At 35.5% G+C, this 18,851-nt stretch overlaps 3 protein-coding genes across 4 annotated transcripts; 1 reads left to right on the top strand and 2 right to left on the bottom strand.

Annotated features, from left to right (window-relative positions):
* Nucleotides 1-676: 676 nt before the first annotated feature.
* Nucleotides 677-8,428, bottom strand: LOC105280600 (pleiotropic regulator 1-like). Its single transcript, XM_011341252.3, has 2 exons — nucleotides 8,251-8,428; nucleotides 677-1,793 (listed from the first exon to the last, which is right to left on the bottom strand). The coding sequence occupies exons 1-2, from the start codon at nucleotides 8,270-8,272 to the stop codon at nucleotides 1,543-1,545; spliced, it is 273 nt and encodes a 90-aa protein (XP_011339554.1). The 5' UTR covers nucleotides 8,273-8,428; the 3' UTR covers nucleotides 677-1,542.
* A 2,710-nt stretch (nucleotides 8,429-11,138) lies between these two features.
* On the top strand, nucleotides 11,139-18,440 carry LOC105280605 (nuclear pore complex protein Nup160 homolog). Of its 2 annotated transcripts, XM_011341258.3 has the most exons (14): nucleotides 11,139-11,410; nucleotides 11,894-12,207; nucleotides 12,290-12,407; nucleotides 12,526-13,055; nucleotides 13,140-13,943; nucleotides 14,023-14,453; nucleotides 14,653-14,874; nucleotides 14,986-15,668; nucleotides 15,751-16,104; nucleotides 16,215-16,397; nucleotides 16,491-16,657; nucleotides 16,747-16,977; nucleotides 17,055-17,158; nucleotides 17,817-18,440. In XM_011341258.3, the coding sequence occupies exons 1-13, from the start codon at nucleotides 11,308-11,310 to the stop codon at nucleotides 17,154-17,156; spliced, it is 4,242 nt and encodes a 1,413-aa protein (XP_011339560.1). In that variant the 5' UTR covers nucleotides 11,139-11,307; the 3' UTR covers nucleotides 17,157-17,158; nucleotides 17,817-18,440. The 2 variants fall into 2 exon arrangements, with proteins under 2 accessions (XP_011339560.1, XP_011339562.1); XM_011341260.3 differs by lacking the exon at nucleotides 17,817-18,440 and having other exon boundaries at nucleotides 17,055-17,561.
* Nucleotides 17,160-17,911, bottom strand: LOC105280604. Its single transcript, XM_020032066.2, has 3 exons — nucleotides 17,736-17,911; nucleotides 17,536-17,624; nucleotides 17,160-17,440 (listed from the first exon to the last, which is right to left on the bottom strand). Exons 1-3 carry the CDS (start codon nucleotides 17,881-17,883, stop codon nucleotides 17,327-17,329), a joined length of 351 nt encoding a protein of 116 aa, XP_019887625.1. The 5' UTR covers nucleotides 17,884-17,911; the 3' UTR covers nucleotides 17,160-17,326.
* Nucleotides 18,441-18,851: the final 411 nt, after the last annotated feature.

Below are 18,851 nucleotides of genomic sequence, written 5' to 3'. Positions count from 1 at the left end.
TGGAATAAACTATAATCGACAAAGGATGGAAACCATTAAATACAGGCTCAATTTTAACGTCTCTCTCCTTCATGAAGTTAGCGCAAAAATGTTTCGAAGGAAAGTATAAATTGCTTCTAGGATCACGATTAAATCAAGTCGCGTTAGAAAACATTTTTTCACAAATTAGAAAGAGAGCAGATATGAAACCAAGTGCACTAAATGTGTTAAAGGTTTTAAAGCTTATATGCTTATCACAATTTATGTCTGACACAAAAAACACGAATTACTCGACTGACAGTGATCTGCATCTCCTGGATTATTGTCAACTAGGTAACATATATTGGATACATTCAGTAGAAAAAGCAGATCAGTAAGCACTCAAAGATTCTTTAATATAACATAATTGGTTCTTTAAAACTTCGCTAGATGTAAGTGTAGAAACCAATCATAGTAAAGAATCATTAAGCGCTCACCGATCCACTTTCTCTGCTGAACGAAGCCATTGTTTGTTTATGCAGCACCATTGACATAGAGCATGAACTGCGCCATCCATATGTAAAAGTGGTCAAAAATGAGGAGAGGATGCGAAAACAGTCAATCTCTTTCTTTTTCAATGTTAGAAAAAAAGAGAGATTGGCCGTCTTCATACTCTATCTTTTATATTTTTCTTGGCCACACGATGTAGATATGGATGGCACAGTTCATGCTCTATGTCGATGTGCAGCACAAACATTCAACAGTCAGCTTATATTTCTTGTAGGTTTTATGCTTTGATTGAATTGATATGATATGGATGATAGCATTTTAGTTAAAAAAATGTTGTTTATAGATGACAATAATAATTCTGAAGAAGTTGTTAGTGGAGCTTCTGCTGAGATATTTACAGAAAGTGACAAGGTAAATATATACCACATAGCTGGTAGTTGTGTACATTTCCTATTCACTCATAAAAATATTTGTAAAAGTTGCAAAACATTTTTGCTAAATGTTCAACTATTTCACCAAAAAGAGGCAACTTTAACTGAATGCTTAGACTTAGGAGGATTGAAAAGAATTTCTAATACAACATATGAAATGTTTCACTATACTGAATCTGTTGTTCAGAACAATATGACAGATTTATTGCAAAACTTAGTATCTTTCAAAGCTATCATCAATGATGTAAAGGATAAATACAATTCTTTATTTCCTCAATGTTGTAATATCCTGCATGATTTACTTCAACATTATACAACTGTACGCGGCTTAGGGATAAGAAATTTTGAAATGTGTACTAAAACAAATACACAGATAAGCTACGGTTCCAAATCTGTATTTCAGAAAACCATAATAAATTAATTAATCTATTATATTTTATTTCTTTGATCCTTGTTTGCAATGTTTATATTAATAAAATTATGACTTTCCAAAAACAAATACATCATTTGGATTTTAATAACTAATTTAGAACGAAAAGAATAGGAATCTGGAAGCGTTTGTAATGTGCTTGATGGGCTCCAATATGGCGGACGAGTCAGCTATCCTTTATATAGTAGCTATAGTTTAATGTATTTCGTCACATCACTGAATAAAGAGTAATGAGAACGCAAGATTAAAAACTGGAAAACCTACCTTAATTACTCTATCAGCTGAACCGGTAGCAAACCATTCATTTCCAGATTCCACGGCACAATACCGTACCCATCCCAGATGACCACTGATAACTCTATACAGTTTCCAAGGCGCGTGCCATGTGCATTTCGCCATTGAGGGAGTTTTCTTTTGTGGTATCGTTAATGCGCCACCACCTACATTACTGCTACCTCCCTTTTCTGTTGGTATATACGAAGTATATTAATATTATACATATACTTTGCAGATATTAAATTTGTTCGCAGTATTACCTTTCTATTCTTTCTAAGGAAAGTACATTTAATTGTAGCTTTTTTATTACTTTTCACAACCTACCCAGCAAACACAGTCATATAACAGTGATATTGCCATAATATAACAGAATGTAACACGCAATATAACATGTTCGTTACATGTAATGTATATGTTAGTTGTAATTTCCCACCATACGAAATTGCAGTAATATAACAGTAATATAACGTGTTACTAAAATGTTACTTAAGTGTTACATAAATGAAATATAATTATTCTTTCTTCCTCTTTCTACAAATATAGGTTTGTGTTTAATTAATTTTCCTAAACGTTATGCAGAAGTTAGTACTTTGCTCTTATTTATTATTCGTTCAAAAATGTACCACTTTATTGTAGAAATGGACTTATAATACAAGTTGTACCGTGCCGTGATCACCGTTCTTATATATACATTCACTCCCAAAAAAAGCGGTACACTAAAATTTAGGGAAAAATTTACCAACCTTCAAATGATCATAACTTGGTAAATAATGAAGATAAAAATATGTTCAAAAATGCAAAATGAAGCTTCAAGTATCCACTTTAAGAATATTTGAATGGCAATTATGGTCGGCCATTTGATTCAAAATGGCGGATGACAAAATGAGAGGATGCAAAAGTGATAACCGAAAGTCCGAGTTTGTGACGGTGCATGGCGTGAATTAGATATCGTAGCCTAATGGGACCAAATGCAAATGAAAATATAGAGTGTTATCTTTAAAATGCTTTTTACCGAGCTCGATGCGATCATTTTTCGCTGAGTTGTGCAACTTTAAAAAAGAAAACACTCTGTTAAGTAAATTTGGAGTATCTCAACAAAAAATGATCGCATCGAGCTTTGTAAAAAAGCGTTTTAAAGATAAAACTCTATACTTTTATATGCATTTAGTTCCATTGGGCTGCAATACCTACTTTACACCATGTGCCATCGCAAACTCGTATCTTCATTTATCAATTTCGCATGCTCTCCCTTTCCGCCATTTTAAAAAACTCGTCGTGCACAATTTCGATTTAAATTGCGAAAAGTAGGGTTTCAAAGCTTTAAAATCGTTTTTGAAATTTTGTGCTAGGATAGTTAGGTACCGAGATATTCAATTTCGAATTTGCAATATGTAGGTGTGTGTGCGCGCGCACACACACACACACCTACATATTGCAAATTCGAAATTGAATATCTCGGTACCTAACTATCCTAGCACAAAATTTCAAAAACGATTTTAAAGCTTTGAAACCCTACTTTTCGCAATTTAAATCGAAATTGTGCACGACGAGTTTTTTAAAATGGCGGAAAGGGAGAGCATGCGAAATTGATAAATGAAGATACGAGTTTGCGATGGCACATGGTGTAAAGTAGGTATTGCAGCCCAATGGAACTAAATGCATATAAAAGTATAGAGTTTTATCTTTAAAACGCTTTTTTACAAAGCTCGATGCGATCATTTTTTGTTGAGATACTCCAAATTTACTTAACAGAGTGTTTTCTTTTTTAAAGTTGCACAACTCAGCGAAAAATGATCGCATCGAGCTCGGTAAAAAGCATTTTAAAGATAACACTCTATATTTTCATTTGCATTTGGTCCCATTAGGCTACGATATCTAATTCACGCCATGCACCGTCACAAACTCGGACTTTCGGTTATCACTTTTGCATCCTCTCATTTTGTCATCCGCCATTTTGAATCAAATGGCCGACCATAATTGCCATTCAAATATTCTTAAAGTGGATACTTGAAGCTTCATTTTGCATTTTTGAACATATTTTTATCTTCATTATTTACCAAGTTATGATCATTTGAAGGTTGGTAAATTTTTCCCTAAATTTTAGTGTACCGCTTTTTTTGGGAGTGAGTGTATTTTGTATCATATTTTGCATACGAGAAACGGAAGCCATCTAGCGGACGACTCGACATCTGTATGTTAAAATAGTATATAACATAGACATAATATGCAAATATTACAGTTATATAACATCGCATATTTAAGTTATATTACTGTTATATTATTATAACCAATATATAACAGAGCAATATAACAGTTTTATAACACAGTTATATTGCAGTTACAAAGAAAATTATGTAACTTTAACATTAATAACATATAACAGTTGTTATATTGCGTGTTACTTCTGTGTTATATAACAGTTATATTTTGTGTTTGCTGGGTATATATTTCCTAGGTTGCGTAGGGTAAAATAATTTTAACAAAAAATGGTCAGATTTATTATTTCACAGCAGAATCAATTAAAAATGCAAAATACTTTGTTCAATTATGAAAACATGTAGCTTACAAGAGTTATCATTTTCAGGATTCTTGTATTGTATGTATAATTCTTGTATTTTGTATTCATTCGAACATGACTGCTCATTAGTATATTTTATTTTGTAAGTCATTACATATTGAAAAATAAATCTAATAAGAAAATTTGTGACAAAATATGTAACTTATTATTATAGTTTTTAATTATTATTTTATGTAATGTGGATGTATATATGTATACATTTTGAAAACTGAAAATTGTTCGACTGTTGCATCAGATCTGTTTTTTATTCCTACACTGCTGAACTGATGCAATAAGTTAGAGTGAGAAAAAATATACTTGTCTCACTTTAACATATTGCACCAGGTTCAGCAGGGCTGAGTTCCGATTCCACGCTAGGGTGCTCTCTCTCTCTCTCTTTATCTCATTCTTGTATCTTTCTCACTCCAACATGGCGGGTGCACCTGGGTAAGGAATCGGAACGCAGCCCAGTGCAGGAATAAAAAACAGACCTATTCTGTAACCAAAACTCTCAATACCATAAAAGGAAAACTGTCAATAGAATTTCAGGGAACAGTGGCGCCTTTTTCTTTTAATATGAGGAACTAAAATCTATATTCCGGCTAACTACCGAGTAATAAACATTTAATTACAATTAACTGAGGGACTCACAAACCTTTTTAATCACACTTCCCAGGTAGCATAAAAATCCAAAAGACATCGCAAGACATCCTTTAGATATCTTTTAATAAAAGATATCTAAAGGATGTGTTTGCGATGTCTTTTGGATTTTTATGCTACCTGGGTTCATTACTCTTCAAACGAAATACGAACGATTGCATATAGCAGTTCCTTAAAATTATGTTCAATTCCGGTCAAGTGTATACGAATCAGGTAATTAGAAAAAGACGAAGAGAGTTGGGCCTTAGGCAGTGTTTCCAGAAGCGTGCTTTTGCAGCGCGCGGCAGCGGTGGGAAAAGTGGAGTGGGGATGGTCTCGCGGCAGCCGCGCGACGCACACAAGCGAAGCCTCGTGTCCGTGAGGCGCTCACCAACGTCACAAAGGCGGATAGTTAGAAAGAGACGAAAAGTAGCTGCGTGCCCAACATGACGACCAGGCCGACCAATGGACCAGGTGGACCAGGTGGACCAGGCGGACCAAGGTTGAGTCATTAGGCTGTTAGAGCAGTTAAACTCCGAGTTTAAATTAAACAATTTTGATCGTTTATAGTCACTCTGATCCTATAATCTTTAAAGATAAAGCTTGGAAAATAAACTATGGTTAAGAAATATTACTAGCATTATTGCATCGTTTCTATATTTATTTTCACATGAGAAAGATTCCACAGGACTTGTTCAAGTTAAGAAGCTTTTACAGTTTATCAATTTCCTCGTAATCAATCAATTTATTCTAATAAACACCTTTTTTAGAATTTGATTGATAAAACTATTAAATATTGATAAAAATAGTTAAAAATATCTATTGAGTTGTAATCTGAACTTAATTATGATATAGTAATTGTTGAAGTTATATTGTATAATTTGTCTGAAAAATTTAAAAAGATTATTTCTATTTAAAAGTTTAGTATTTTTTACTTTTTTTGCTTTTAGAGACAGTTCAGTACAATTATTTTGTTATATCAGGTGATTCGTTGCACATGAAATGACACAATGTGTCATGAAAATCTAAACATTAATAAATTCATCTACGAAAAACTTTCTTTTCTTTAAATTTTCCTAACAACTTCTTAAAACTTCTGAACTTCGAAATTCGAATGAAGTACTATTAAATAATTGTTCTATTATTTTCCAAGCTTTATCTTTAAAGATTATAGGATCAGATCTCTCCTTTTCTATTATTTATTTTTGTATCGAAACATCATATCTATCAAAATAAATTTTTCTGCTTCTTTATAAGTTTATAGCTAAACGTTCACAATGTTGGTAGAAACCTATCAGTATTAAACCGAAGTTTAATTTTAACGAAAGTTTGACTAAACTGCAGGTTAAGACAAAGATGGTAGAAACGGGCCTGGCGGATAGTTAGAAAGAGACGAAAAGTAGCTGCGGGCCCAACATGGCGACCAGGCTGACTAATGGACCAGGTGGACCAAGTGGACCAAGTGAACCAGGCGGACCAGAGTTGGGTCGTTAGGCTGTTAGAGCAATTAAACTACGGTTAAGGGGATGCTGGAGCTGCTAGTGAACTTCTTCGCGATGGTGCTGCCATTTGCACAATAAAATGCTTTTTACAAAAATTTGGCAAGTTGTACGCACAAAATTGCGGTTGAACGAACTTGGGATAAAATAAAGGAATATAATGAAGCTTTTCAAAGTGACTTTAGAAGCGTAATAAAAGAGAATTCTCGATTCTCCTTTATAGAATACAGTAGAATCGATAATTCTCTTTTATGACGCTTCTAAAGTCACTTCGAAAAGCATCCTCATATTCCTTAATTGTGTCCAAACACCGCTCAACAGCGATTTTGTGCGTACAACTTGCCAAATTTTTGTAAAAAGCATTTTATTGTGCAAATATTGTGCGATGGCAGCACCATCGCGAAGAAGTTCACTAGCAGCTCCAGCATTCCCTTAAGGCGATCCTGGAGTGGACTCCTTCGTATTACGACGGAGTAAATGATTTTTTTAAATAAATCTTTTCATTGATAGCGCAGAATGAAAAATCCTTTTGCACGATGAAAGAAATCCTTTTGCGCGATATCAAGGCACTAATCTTGTGCTTTCTTTTACTCTTGGTAATGATTTCATATGTACAAAAGTTGTTGAAACGCTATTCTTTTATACTACGCTTCTAAATTCACTTTTAAAGCATTTTCATATTCTTTCATTCTGTTCCCAGCCGGGTCTATCGCCATTTTGTATCTACAAAGTGTTAAACTTTTATATTAAGCAAAAGTTAGGCTATCGATAGTTAAGTTATCGATAACAAAACTGTAATTTTCGAACTTTTTCCCGTTTTTAATATAAACTCAAACGGACCCGTATCCATTATACTGTGTATACTTTATTCGTGGAAAAGGATTTTTCATTCTGCACAACCATTAAAAATATATAGCGTTTCAACAAAATCACGATTCCGCCGGTAATAGGGACGACTCCAGGATTGCCTTAAAGTTAACAATATTGGTAGAAACGGGTCTAAAGCCCGTATCAGACTACGTATTGGAGATTGGAGATTGCGAATTGGAGATTGAAATTTGACCAATCAGAACAAAGCAATCTGGGTCTGCTTTGTTTTGATTCGTCAAATTCCAATCTCCAATTCGCAATCTCTAATCTCCAATACGTAGTCTGATACAGGCTTAAGGCAGATAGTTAGAAAGAGATGAAGAGTGAGTTAAACTACGAGTAAAGTTAAACGACATTGGTAGAAACGGGCCTAAGGCAGGTTAGAAAGTTAGAAAGAGACAAAGAGTGAGTGGACCAAGTGGACCAGGTGGACCAAAGTTGGGTCATTATGCTGTTAGAGCAGTTAAACTACGGTTAAAGTTAAACAACATTGGTAGAAACGGGTCTAAGGCCCGTATTCATAGTCGGATCTTATATTTAAGACCGTCTTAAATTTATCTGCAGATACTCCATAGCCAATGAAATGATTCATACAGCATCTGCAGATAAACTTAAGATGGTCTTAAATATAAGATCCGACTATGAATACGGGCCTAAGTAGTAGCAGTATTTTTCAAGAAATTTCTAATAATAAAATAATAAAAATGAATTAAACATAAGATTCAAATGACTGATAATTTAAATCGTGATAATTTTTCAATATCTAATACTTGGCAAACAACATTTTTATGCATAATATTATGTAATGAGAGATATACATGCGTGAACTGTTCGTGAATAGTATAATGTATCCATGGTGTAAATATACAAGGTGAAGCAATCTCGTGGATGCGCAGTGGGTCACCCAATTAGAAGTGGTCCAAACTGCCGAAGTCCATTGTCCCGAACGTTTTGGACCATTTCTGATTGGTTCTCTATTTCGCCATTATGCGCAATGCTTCACCTTGTATATTTACACCATGAATGTATCTAGAAATTTTTCAAATTATAAATGAAAATTTAATTTTTACGTGTACTTACCAGTCCACAGAATTTCAGACATCTTGACTCACGGAAAGTTCGAGTTGGTACTTGATGGAAAATTCGACTAAGTACGTAGCACAGAGATTCCAGAAACTGACTTAACACTGTGGCCCACTGAGTAAAAATGAGCTTTAGCAGTGAAGTAGATAGTGATCCTCTAATCTCTAGTGGTAGCTGTGGTGGGATGGAGGATGGAGTGGGGATGGTCACGTGACGTGACCATCCCCACCACAGGTACCCCAATACTACCAAGCTCAAATTCACTAGGTGTTGACCAATCAAATTATAAATATTCTAAGTAAATTTACTCACTTTTCGCATTTTCACTCCGCGCTAGGGATACGTAATAAATCCCCAGTTTCTGGCACCACTGTGCCACGTGGGCCAACCATATATTGACATGTAATTATCGAAAACTATAGGTCTGTTTTTTATTCCTGCACTCCTCAACTGGTGCAATACGTAGCATAAAAATCCAAAAGACATCGCAAAGATGTCTTATTCAATAAAATATTATTTAATAAAAGATCAAAGGATCTTTTATTAAAAGATATCTAAAGGACATCTTTGCGATGTCTTTTGGATTTTTATGCTACCTGGGACGTTAAAGTGAGATAAATATATATTTTCTCACTCTAACTTATTGCACCAGTTCAACAGTGCAGGAATAAAAAACAGACCTTATATGTCAAAACAATTATTAAGGGGATCCTACCTCAATAAAGTTAGCCGGACAACTTCGACTTTAAACATTTTTGTTTATACGAATCGTTTGTTAATGGTTTGTTGTTGATTGTTAGATTAATTAAAACATTTGTTAGACAATATTTTCTATGTAAATACGAAAACAATTTTTAATGTCAAGATAGCCGGTAAATTACAATTTTTATTTCAAAATAGGCTTAATCGATGCGGAATCGTTTGTTGTTTCTGAATAAACTAATTAAAACGTTTGTTGGATCACGGTTTCGCTTAAAAAAAGTGAAATTCTATTCAAAAGAAGAGACGAAATTCCATCAGTAGTTTCCCTTCTATGTTATTGAATGATTTAAGGTATAAGAAATAGTCTGTGTTCGGAAACATCACCCGAGTGCCCCAGTGTATCATTTTTCCTTGTTGTTCAGCGAATGAACAACAAGGATAAAATGATACACTGGGGCACTCGGGTGATGTTTCCGAACACAGCCATAGACCTCCGGCACACCAGCGCGACGCGACACGCGATGCGCGATATGCGACGTGCGATATGCAATGAGCGTATAGTGTTTATGAAAAAGCTGTACGCTCATTGGATATCGCACGTCGCGTATCGCGCATCGCGAACCGCGTCGCGCTGGTCTGCCGAAGGCTATACTAGGTCTGTTCTTTTTAGCTGCACTGCTGAACTAGTGCAATACGTTAAAGTGAGACAAGTATATTTTTTCTCAATCTAACTTATTGCACCAGTTCAGCAGTGCAGCTAAAAAGAACAGACCTAATGTCACGCCATTTTAGTTCAGGGGGTCTATTACGTATCTCTTCACGGAGTGAAAATGCGAAAAGTGAGCAAATTCACTAGGTGTTGACCAATCAAATTATAAATATTCTAGTAAATTTGCTCATTTTTCACATTTTCACTCCGTGAAGAGATACGTAATAGACCCCCAGGACAAATATAAAAATTGCAATTTGCACGAAGGCCGCTAGGAGTCTCCCAGTCACACTCATATTAGAGAGGGTCAAGGGAGAGTGTGGCTAATTAGCCGGAAGCCGCCATGTTGAGAACAATGAGATTGAATTAAGCGCGACTTTCGAAAGCGTATATGTATTGTAAATGCGAAAGAATGCAAAATGTTATGTAAAGAAGTAATATAATCGTGTCAGTAACATTCTACTAAAGAGTAAATATTATACATGTTAATACTTAGCCTCCAAATATTAGAGAAAATCGTTGAATAGAATATGCATGATCTTTATCCATCGAATCGTGTCCATAATGAAATAAATCGTCACGTATCTCTTTAAATATAGACAATGTGTCAATACTACAGATTCTCTAATGATGCTTTTACTATTTGGAAGGAATATGTAGTGATGAAAAGATTATATTTTGCAATTTATTATTTACTAGCATCCCCCGTCCCGGCTTCGCCCGCGATATTTATGTGTAGAATTAAATAAAAATACATTTTACACATTCTCACCGTTAGAGGTGGAATTTCGAAAAACCCTCCCTTAGTGAGCACTTACGTGATAGTAGGAATATACCCTTAAAATTTTAAGTTAATAGGTGCAGTATTGGTTCGGGCTACACGTTGATGAGTCAGTGAGTGAGTGGTATTTGGCTTATATATATACATATAGATTTTAGAAATTTAATTTAAAATATGCTACATATATTTTCCAACAAATGCAAATAACACGGTAACAGATTATACTTTATAAAATATATGCACTCTTATAAAAAAACTCTTATAACAACTCTTATAAAAAACAAAATCAAATATAAAATCAAATACAATTGTACTTTACTTAAGTAACATAAAGGAACGAACAGATTATAATTCTCAAAACATATGTAACTCTTATTTTGTACGGATATGCATTGCCATCGTCTTACTAGAATAATTATTATTAATATTAACTGTCAAAATAATATAAAATACCATTTCATAAAAGTTATGTTTACTTTTACAGTTAACCTTTTATTTGTTTGTCTTTTAGTAAACAATTTTCTAATATTTCATTAATATTAAATGGATTGAACCGAATATTTACCTGTCAAATAGCATAGAAAACCATTGCGCACATACAAATGTATATCTATATATATGAAAATAGCGGAAGTGTTCTCAATATGGCGGAGCCAATCAGCGATGAGTCCTTACATCGGCCACACTCTCCCTTGACCCTCTCTAACTCATGTACACACACATGTGTAACTGAAGCTGGATGGCTGGAGCACGAGGTGACATCAAAGTCAGCGCTAAAATCGTTAGATACCCGCTCAAATTCCCGGCGAATTGTTATAATGTAAAGTGATAGGCGAATCATTTCAGTGCCTTCTTGGAAAGAATGAAGATGGTAGAAAACATGATGGAATTTCCATTGGGATATCGTGAAGTTGTGCCGGATCAAACTTTACCAGAAAAATGGAAAGAAATTATTCTGAACACAGGTAAGTATACATTAACCTCATTTCAGTACTCCCGGTAAATCGAAATACTTGCAGTATCACATAAGAATGTTCTGAGAAACTATTTTTCATGATACACGAATAGTATTTACGTACGTAGGATATCGTACAGCATTTGCGAATGTCACGTCTATCCATGTGTATCTTCCGTAAATTAATTTTAGATTTATCATTTCAGAGAGATTCTTGACGTGTTACGAATCAAGCTTATCATATCATTGATTCTAAATTGAGTCATACACTCTTATAACTCATTAAGTGCATAACATTTCAGCTCGATTTCTTATTTAGCAATAGTGTGTTAAATAGTATGTTAATTCTAAACAATAGCATGTTAAATAATTCTGTATTTAATGCATTAAAAGCAGTATAAATAGAAATAAAAAAGAAAATGGTAAAAGTAAAATTTAGAGGAACTCTTATACTTAGAAATATAACAAATGAAAATTTTCTCCATTCTTATAGGTGGAAGTCAGAGTACGTTACAAGATATAAAAGTACCAGAGAGGGCAGGTGGCTACTCATATAAAGACTCTTCGAAATATTTTACTCGTAACCGATTTATTTATTGGCGTATTTGTCATGATGTGCTTGAACTGGTTGAACATAGTCTAGACATTAATCTTGCCAATTGTCGAGTGAGATACAAATTTACGGATACTCCAATCTTGGACGGAATTTCCATTCACGAGACAGTTAATTCGGTCATCATTTTGATCGTCACTGTTTCCAGTGTTCACAAACTTTCCTTTTCTCATCCAGATAAAATTCATAAACAAGTAAGTATACGTGAATTTTGTTATTTCTCTTTAAATAATATTTATAGATGTCTCTTGTTAATAACTATATATTTTCTTAAAGGAAAACTTGCTGGGTACTTATACTGACCTCAATGTACAGTCGATATTTGCTGAAGCTTCTGCACAAAGTGCCAGAGATCCACATACGTTTCATATTATCTCAAATGTTGGGACCACCAGTAAGTCCGTAAAATAAAAATAAAATAACTATTATTACATTCACTGGCATAAATTTTGTCAATCCTTTTTTATTAAATGCTGAACGCTTATTTATTGATATCGTTTTGCTTTACGTAGATTCCCCAGTACCTCATGCGGCGGCATCGTGGCTCACATTGCCGCAAGAAGAGGCATTATTTGCTCTTGCTTATAGTTCAGCTACTATATTGCTCCTCAGACTCGATACGCTCACGGGTCTTGTACATGCCAGCGAATTGAAGCAAGACTCGATGGTACCTAGATTCCTAAGCGGCATAGCTACTGCCTTCAGAGGTCGCAACATCGAGGCCCAAATGGCTATGTCTCTCATTATACACAGTTACGAGAGCGATACGTATCTATTTGCGCTATGTCGCGAGGGTAATGTGCGTATGTGGTCCTGTAACAAGACGCAGTGCATAGCTGTGACGGATGCGGCGATTGAGAATCGCATTGTGTCGCAGAGCGCGCAAGGTCACAGTCTGAGAAAAGCGCTAGGCAACGACAACGAATTGTATCTCGGTACATTCTTAAAATTCAATGCAGGATGCGAGTTTAGCATTCTGAAGCCTATGCAGGATAATGGCATCTTCAAGTTTGCTAGATTGTGTACGTTGTACGCGCCTGATGTAAGCATTTATCAATATCTCTCTTATTGCATCGCTGTGATTAGCGAAATAAATCTATTATTTATTATTTATGTTCTTAAATAGCAACACCTGGTGGACTTTGCGTTCACACCCACTAGATTGTGGGCAGTGTGGAGAACTACGGACATGGACGCCATGGCGGTGACACACGCGCAATTGTCCTTAGACGGTGCGCGCGTTAATTCCGAGTGGGAAACCGCGATATTGGAACAGACGCGCGACAGAGATTACATCGTGACTGATCCCGGGACGGACCCGAGGCAAGCGTACATCAACTATATTTTCCATCCTGGACAATTCTCACTGGCGGACATCACGAAGGCACTGAGCATCTACAGAAGATCCAACGTAATAGCAGAAATGACTTTCTCGCCGGCTGTTCTAAAAGAGAGAGTGTGTATGGCCGTGGAGGCCGAAATGCAGGCAGAAGTAATGGATTACGTGATCATGGACGAGGATTACCTGGAAATTGCCAATCGATGTTGGTCAAAATTTTACTCTTGCGTCGTTCAGTATCATGCCAATGGCACTCGTCCCGTTGGTTTGCTACTCCTGCCGAGCGTTTACGGTGTTGTCTTGCTGAAGAAATCGTCGTTCTCGCTTCTAAGACCTATGGAAGCTTTGGAACACCTTGTACTTTGCAACGAGAGATCCTACACATCTCGTTTCAAGACAACACCCGTTTTATCGCAGGACGAAGATACGTGTCAAGATTTGATTACTCTGATATCTGCGCTGGTCATGTTAGGAGAACAATTATCCGAAGAGACTAAAACCGAAATCGAAAGGGAATTGTATCATCTGAGAAGCCCGGATATCATAATCGATAACTTGTTGTCGAAGTTGTTGTTGGAACCTGACGATCCAGTGAGTTTTTCTGTTTAACTTTTAGCTTGTTTTTTTTCAAATTAAAAATATAATTAATATAATTCTTTTATGTCGATAGTTATCGGATTTGGACTTCCACACGGAGCTCTATCACAAACTGCGTAACGTTAAAGATGTATCAGGTGCCATGGCCATGCTGTTAGAGGCATTAACGTACGATCTCGGACAGCCGAGTAAGCTGCAATTCGAGAACGACCACGAGGCTTCAAAGATCTTGCTGAATGTCAATCATCTATTCGGCAGTCAGCTAGGAATTTCCGCGGTAGCGGAAATCATAACGCAGATAGCGCTTGTGAGATTCTCCATTTGCAGAGATCTGTTGATCCTGCAACAGATCATACTGCTACGTCCGGAGATATTCGATTCACGATCATTGCACACTATAAAATCATCATTGGCACCGAGAACCGTTGTGCTTACCCAAGCTTACTACGTAGTTACGTGGATATGTGAATCAACAGCAACGTATACTCCTTCGCAATCGTTACTGTAAGTGTTACTTTGTCCCATTTGTTTTGACTTTCAGCTTGAAACCCGTTTTTTATTGTTTTACTATCATTGATATTGTGCCAGGTTACTTTTCTTTCTGATGAAGTAAATTGAAAATGTTCAGGAAACGTCGGAACCAAATTCTTATTTAAGCGACATTACGAGAATATACAAAACATATTCTGTTATATTCTTTCAGCGAGTCGAGCTCTCAGCGTCTTTCGATGCTGAAACTCGCCGATCCACGAATTAGCGTTGGGCAAAGGCAACATCGGTCTCTCTCACTTTTAGAACTGTTCATTCATAGCAGCGGTGCGAAACACGCTCATATCTTGATGGCTCAAGCGAACTTGGATCCAATGACTTTAATACCTTGGCACTACAGTATGCTGACGCACGTGACGCTTATTGCACAGCTTGTGTATCCTTTACGCCGAATAAATTTTAGTGTATCGTATTATTTTAAATAATTACACACACACGCGCGCATACACACAATATTTCTCTTTATTTCCTTAATAATCATGATTAGATGGCCGATATCAGGGAATTTTATTTTCCCCGAATGGTTGCTCTCCAGTTGTCAATTTCTACTAGTCCAAGAATACGTGAGACTTCTGAACACGTGGTGCGAGTGGAACAGCGCTTCCAGGAGATTTATACTAGCGGTTGCTTTACTAGAAATGGGGGAGATGCAGAAGGCATGCGACCATTTTCTTCGTGCTTCCAATGGGATAGTGACTGACATATTTTTGGCAGACGCACTGCTCAATTCCAACGTAACACCAGGAAGTAACGCCTTGATCCACTATTACCTGAAAGTTATCAAATTGTTCGAGGAGCACAACGCGTCCGACAGTATTATAGAGATCGCCGAGACAGCCATAGCGACTGCCGACGCGGACGATCCGAATTTACCGACTCTCCATTCCATAATATTTGCCCAACATTTAAGTCTCGGTCATCATACAGAAGCTTATCATTGGTTGTACGCAAATCCAGACGCTGCGCGTAGAGTGGATTGCCTGCGGCAATTGGTTGTTACGCTATTCGAGAAGAAGTTGTTGGTAGACTTAATCTCCTTCCCCTATGTCGATATGTACGAGGACCTTGAGAGAATAGTGGAGGGTAGAGCTAGGAGCGTCGATCTCATGGAGAATAATTATTATAACTTCCTCTACAGTTTTCACATCAATAAGCAAAATATGCGCAAAGGTAAATATTTTATTTTCTATAATTATGCGTATATACGTAAACAGGATGTCCGGTAATGGTAATCAAATCAATATTTTTGCAGCTGCTTCCGTAATGTACGAACAGGCTATGCGTTTGAGTCAGGAAACTCACTCTGCACCGATCATAACGAAACAAGCTCAGTGTTTGCTGGCGTGTATTAACGCTCTGCATCACGTGAGCGAAAAGTACAGATGGATCGTAAGACCCGCGATGGATCAGAGCTTCTCCGACGAAGCGAATTCGCCGAACCCACAAAAGAAGAGAAGTATAGACGGAAAAGAGGTGTTACATTACAGGATGAAGAAGCAAGTTGAAGTCCTCGAGTTGGATGATATTAAGAAAGAGTATTACGTTGTGGACGCGAGATTGAAGATATCGAAAGTGAATTCAGAAATACATATAGTTGCGCATACCGGTAAGTGTATCCGTATAATGTTTTTCATGGAATAATGGATTTATCTTATTGTAATTTAATTGATATAAATGACAATATATTTAAAAAAAATTTTGATATATCTTTTTCAGAACCGTCAGAACTTATTGTCACTTTATGTAGCATTGGCCTGTATACGACGGCACTACATTTATGCGACGAATTTAAAATTAGTAAAACTTCCGTACTTGAGAGTTTAGCTTCCCAATGTATTAAATTAAGCCAGTACGAGGATCCGAACGCTTGGGACTGGCTAATACAAAATGATATATTTGGTATGCTATTAATGATTTCTTATTCAAAATCATCCTTACATTGTAATCGCGTAATCTTTTCTGATATAATATTCTTGCACGTGTTTTTTCCAGATATCGGTATATCTAATACGACTATCACAAATACCGCTTGGAGACTGCTGGAATACTTTACGTTAAAGCAGGAAAAGGATAATAACAGTGAACTACACAAGGTTGTTGCACAAAAACTATTGCAAGATGGAGCTTTTCTGCCGCAATGGTTACTAATTTCATATAAGGTAAACAAGTAATATCAAAGTTATGTAGATTTTTATATGCTCTTATTATATTTCGCGCTTGTATTATATTAAATTCATAATCATCATAGAAACGAAATGCCTCGGAACTTCTTCGCCTTATGCTGAGTACTGGCCGATTATTGGAAGCAAGCGATTTAGCAGTAGATTATATTAATGCGATACTAGGCAGTGGAAAAGAACATTTTGGTCTCGAAACACCATTAGTAGCCACTACATCACCAACGTGGTTACCACTCAATACCATAGAAGTACTTTTAAACGAATTGGAGTATTTGAACGAAGATCCCACGTACACGGAAGTATGAATTTATTTCTGATATTAATATATTGGTATCGTCTCGCGAGATTTGATACACATTGTCATTTAACGTTTTAGAGCTACGAGAGATTAAACGTAACGTTGGAGAAATATCTGGAAATGGTAAAACGCATCTCGGAAGATATGATTAAAATCAGAACGATGAGTGAAAACTGCTAGTAGTAAGTAAAAAATGTTGATTTAATATAGATTGTTATAAATTTCTATTATCATTATCATATTAAATTATCATTATCAGTCCTGAAGTCTCGCAATCCATAATATACAGATATAAAAAATAAAATTTACTTAATGTAACAGTTACAATAATTATTTGGTTCAGAAACATGTTAAGTATAAACTGGCTCATGATTGAGTGATACCACAGTTGCCAATACGATAATGATAGTAAGAATCGCAGCAACAATCGCGGCTACTGTATGTGGACATCGTTTGAACAATACCTATAATAATTGTTGTTCGAAATCACTAGTTTTAATTGAACATTGAATTAAAAGGAAAGAAACTATCGTAATTATGGTAAACTTGTGATCATTACCATTAACAAAACAACCATTCCAAGAACAAAAATAGATCCGATCGGTAGGAAAAAAGATGCGGCCCAATAGTGTCTTGACATTTCAGGATCTGTAAAGAAAATGATGTTATTTTGAATTTGCTCAAAACAGTATTCCGATGTAAATAATTAATTTGTATTCTACATATGTATTTTTTCATATATAGTAGGAAAAATCATACCTGCACGCCAGTTTTGATTATATTTATTGTAAATGGAAAATGGAAATCTTGTTATAATACTTTCGTTTATTGCAATTACAGAATCAGACAAACTCTGTGTATCTACTGTTTGCGTATCACCTCTTAACTGGTCTTCTGCGATATACATATTTGCGTGTCAATTTATGTTATCAGTACAGTGACTGAAACAATGCCAATGTCAGTGGAATTACTTTCAATTTTATATGTCTGCATTAAATGTGGATTTTTTATTATGTAATAAGGAAAACCTATATAATAATTTTTAAAATGTCAAGAAAGCAAATGATAGATTAATGCATCTGGTTAGAATTACAGTTTACGGTAAGGATGCCTTATTAAATGTATGACATGTATAGTAATCTTAAATTATTATCTGCTTTGCATACCTCATATATTTCAGAAGTTTCTTAACACGTAAAATTTACTGGCAAATTCTGTTATTTGATATTGTAATTTTGCAGCCTTACCTTTTTCTGTAATCTAATAACGTTTATTGTGTTCGATTCATTGAAGACTGTTACTGATTGGATTATTCTTGTAATAGCGTAACATTATTACATGTATTTAGTAATAATAATTTCTTTCACTTTTGCCATCCAAGACTCCAACCAATGAACAATTTCCGATGATACTATTTTACTGAACGAACAATAATGTAATTATACTTTTATAAACTGATATTTTTACTAGTGACTCTTTTACTCAAATCCTACCATATGTTGTTATGGAGGGTAGAAGTGTATTGCAACATTCAAATAAGGCGATATCAATATTAATCGATATCAAATTAAAAGCAATTTTTAGAGCAATGTCACAGCCATCTCATTATCATGACATGGTGAGAAGTTGTAATTATAATTGTAATTATTTAGTTAAACGTTATAAAAAAACAGACGATTGAATTGCGTGGAATAATAATATACGCGATTTAATGGATGATGATAGTTTTGCAGAAAAGTCCGAGATTCTTCCGACTGCGAATAATTCGTCGCGAGTTTTATATCGCCATGATCAGCATACCGGTATTAAAGAGCTATTGACGACGAATTATGCGATACACAAGCACTTACGACAAAATGTCTCTACGTAGTAACG

This window comes from Ooceraea biroi, chromosome 11 (assembly GCF_003672135.1).
Source record: "Ooceraea biroi isolate clonal line C1 chromosome 11, Obir_v5.4, whole genome shotgun sequence".
NCBI classification, from domain to species: domain Eukaryota; kingdom Metazoa; phylum Arthropoda; class Insecta; order Hymenoptera; family Formicidae; genus Ooceraea; species Ooceraea biroi.
The sequence above is the reverse complement of the archived record's forward strand: the minus strand, read 5'-3'. Positions and strand labels throughout refer to the sequence as shown.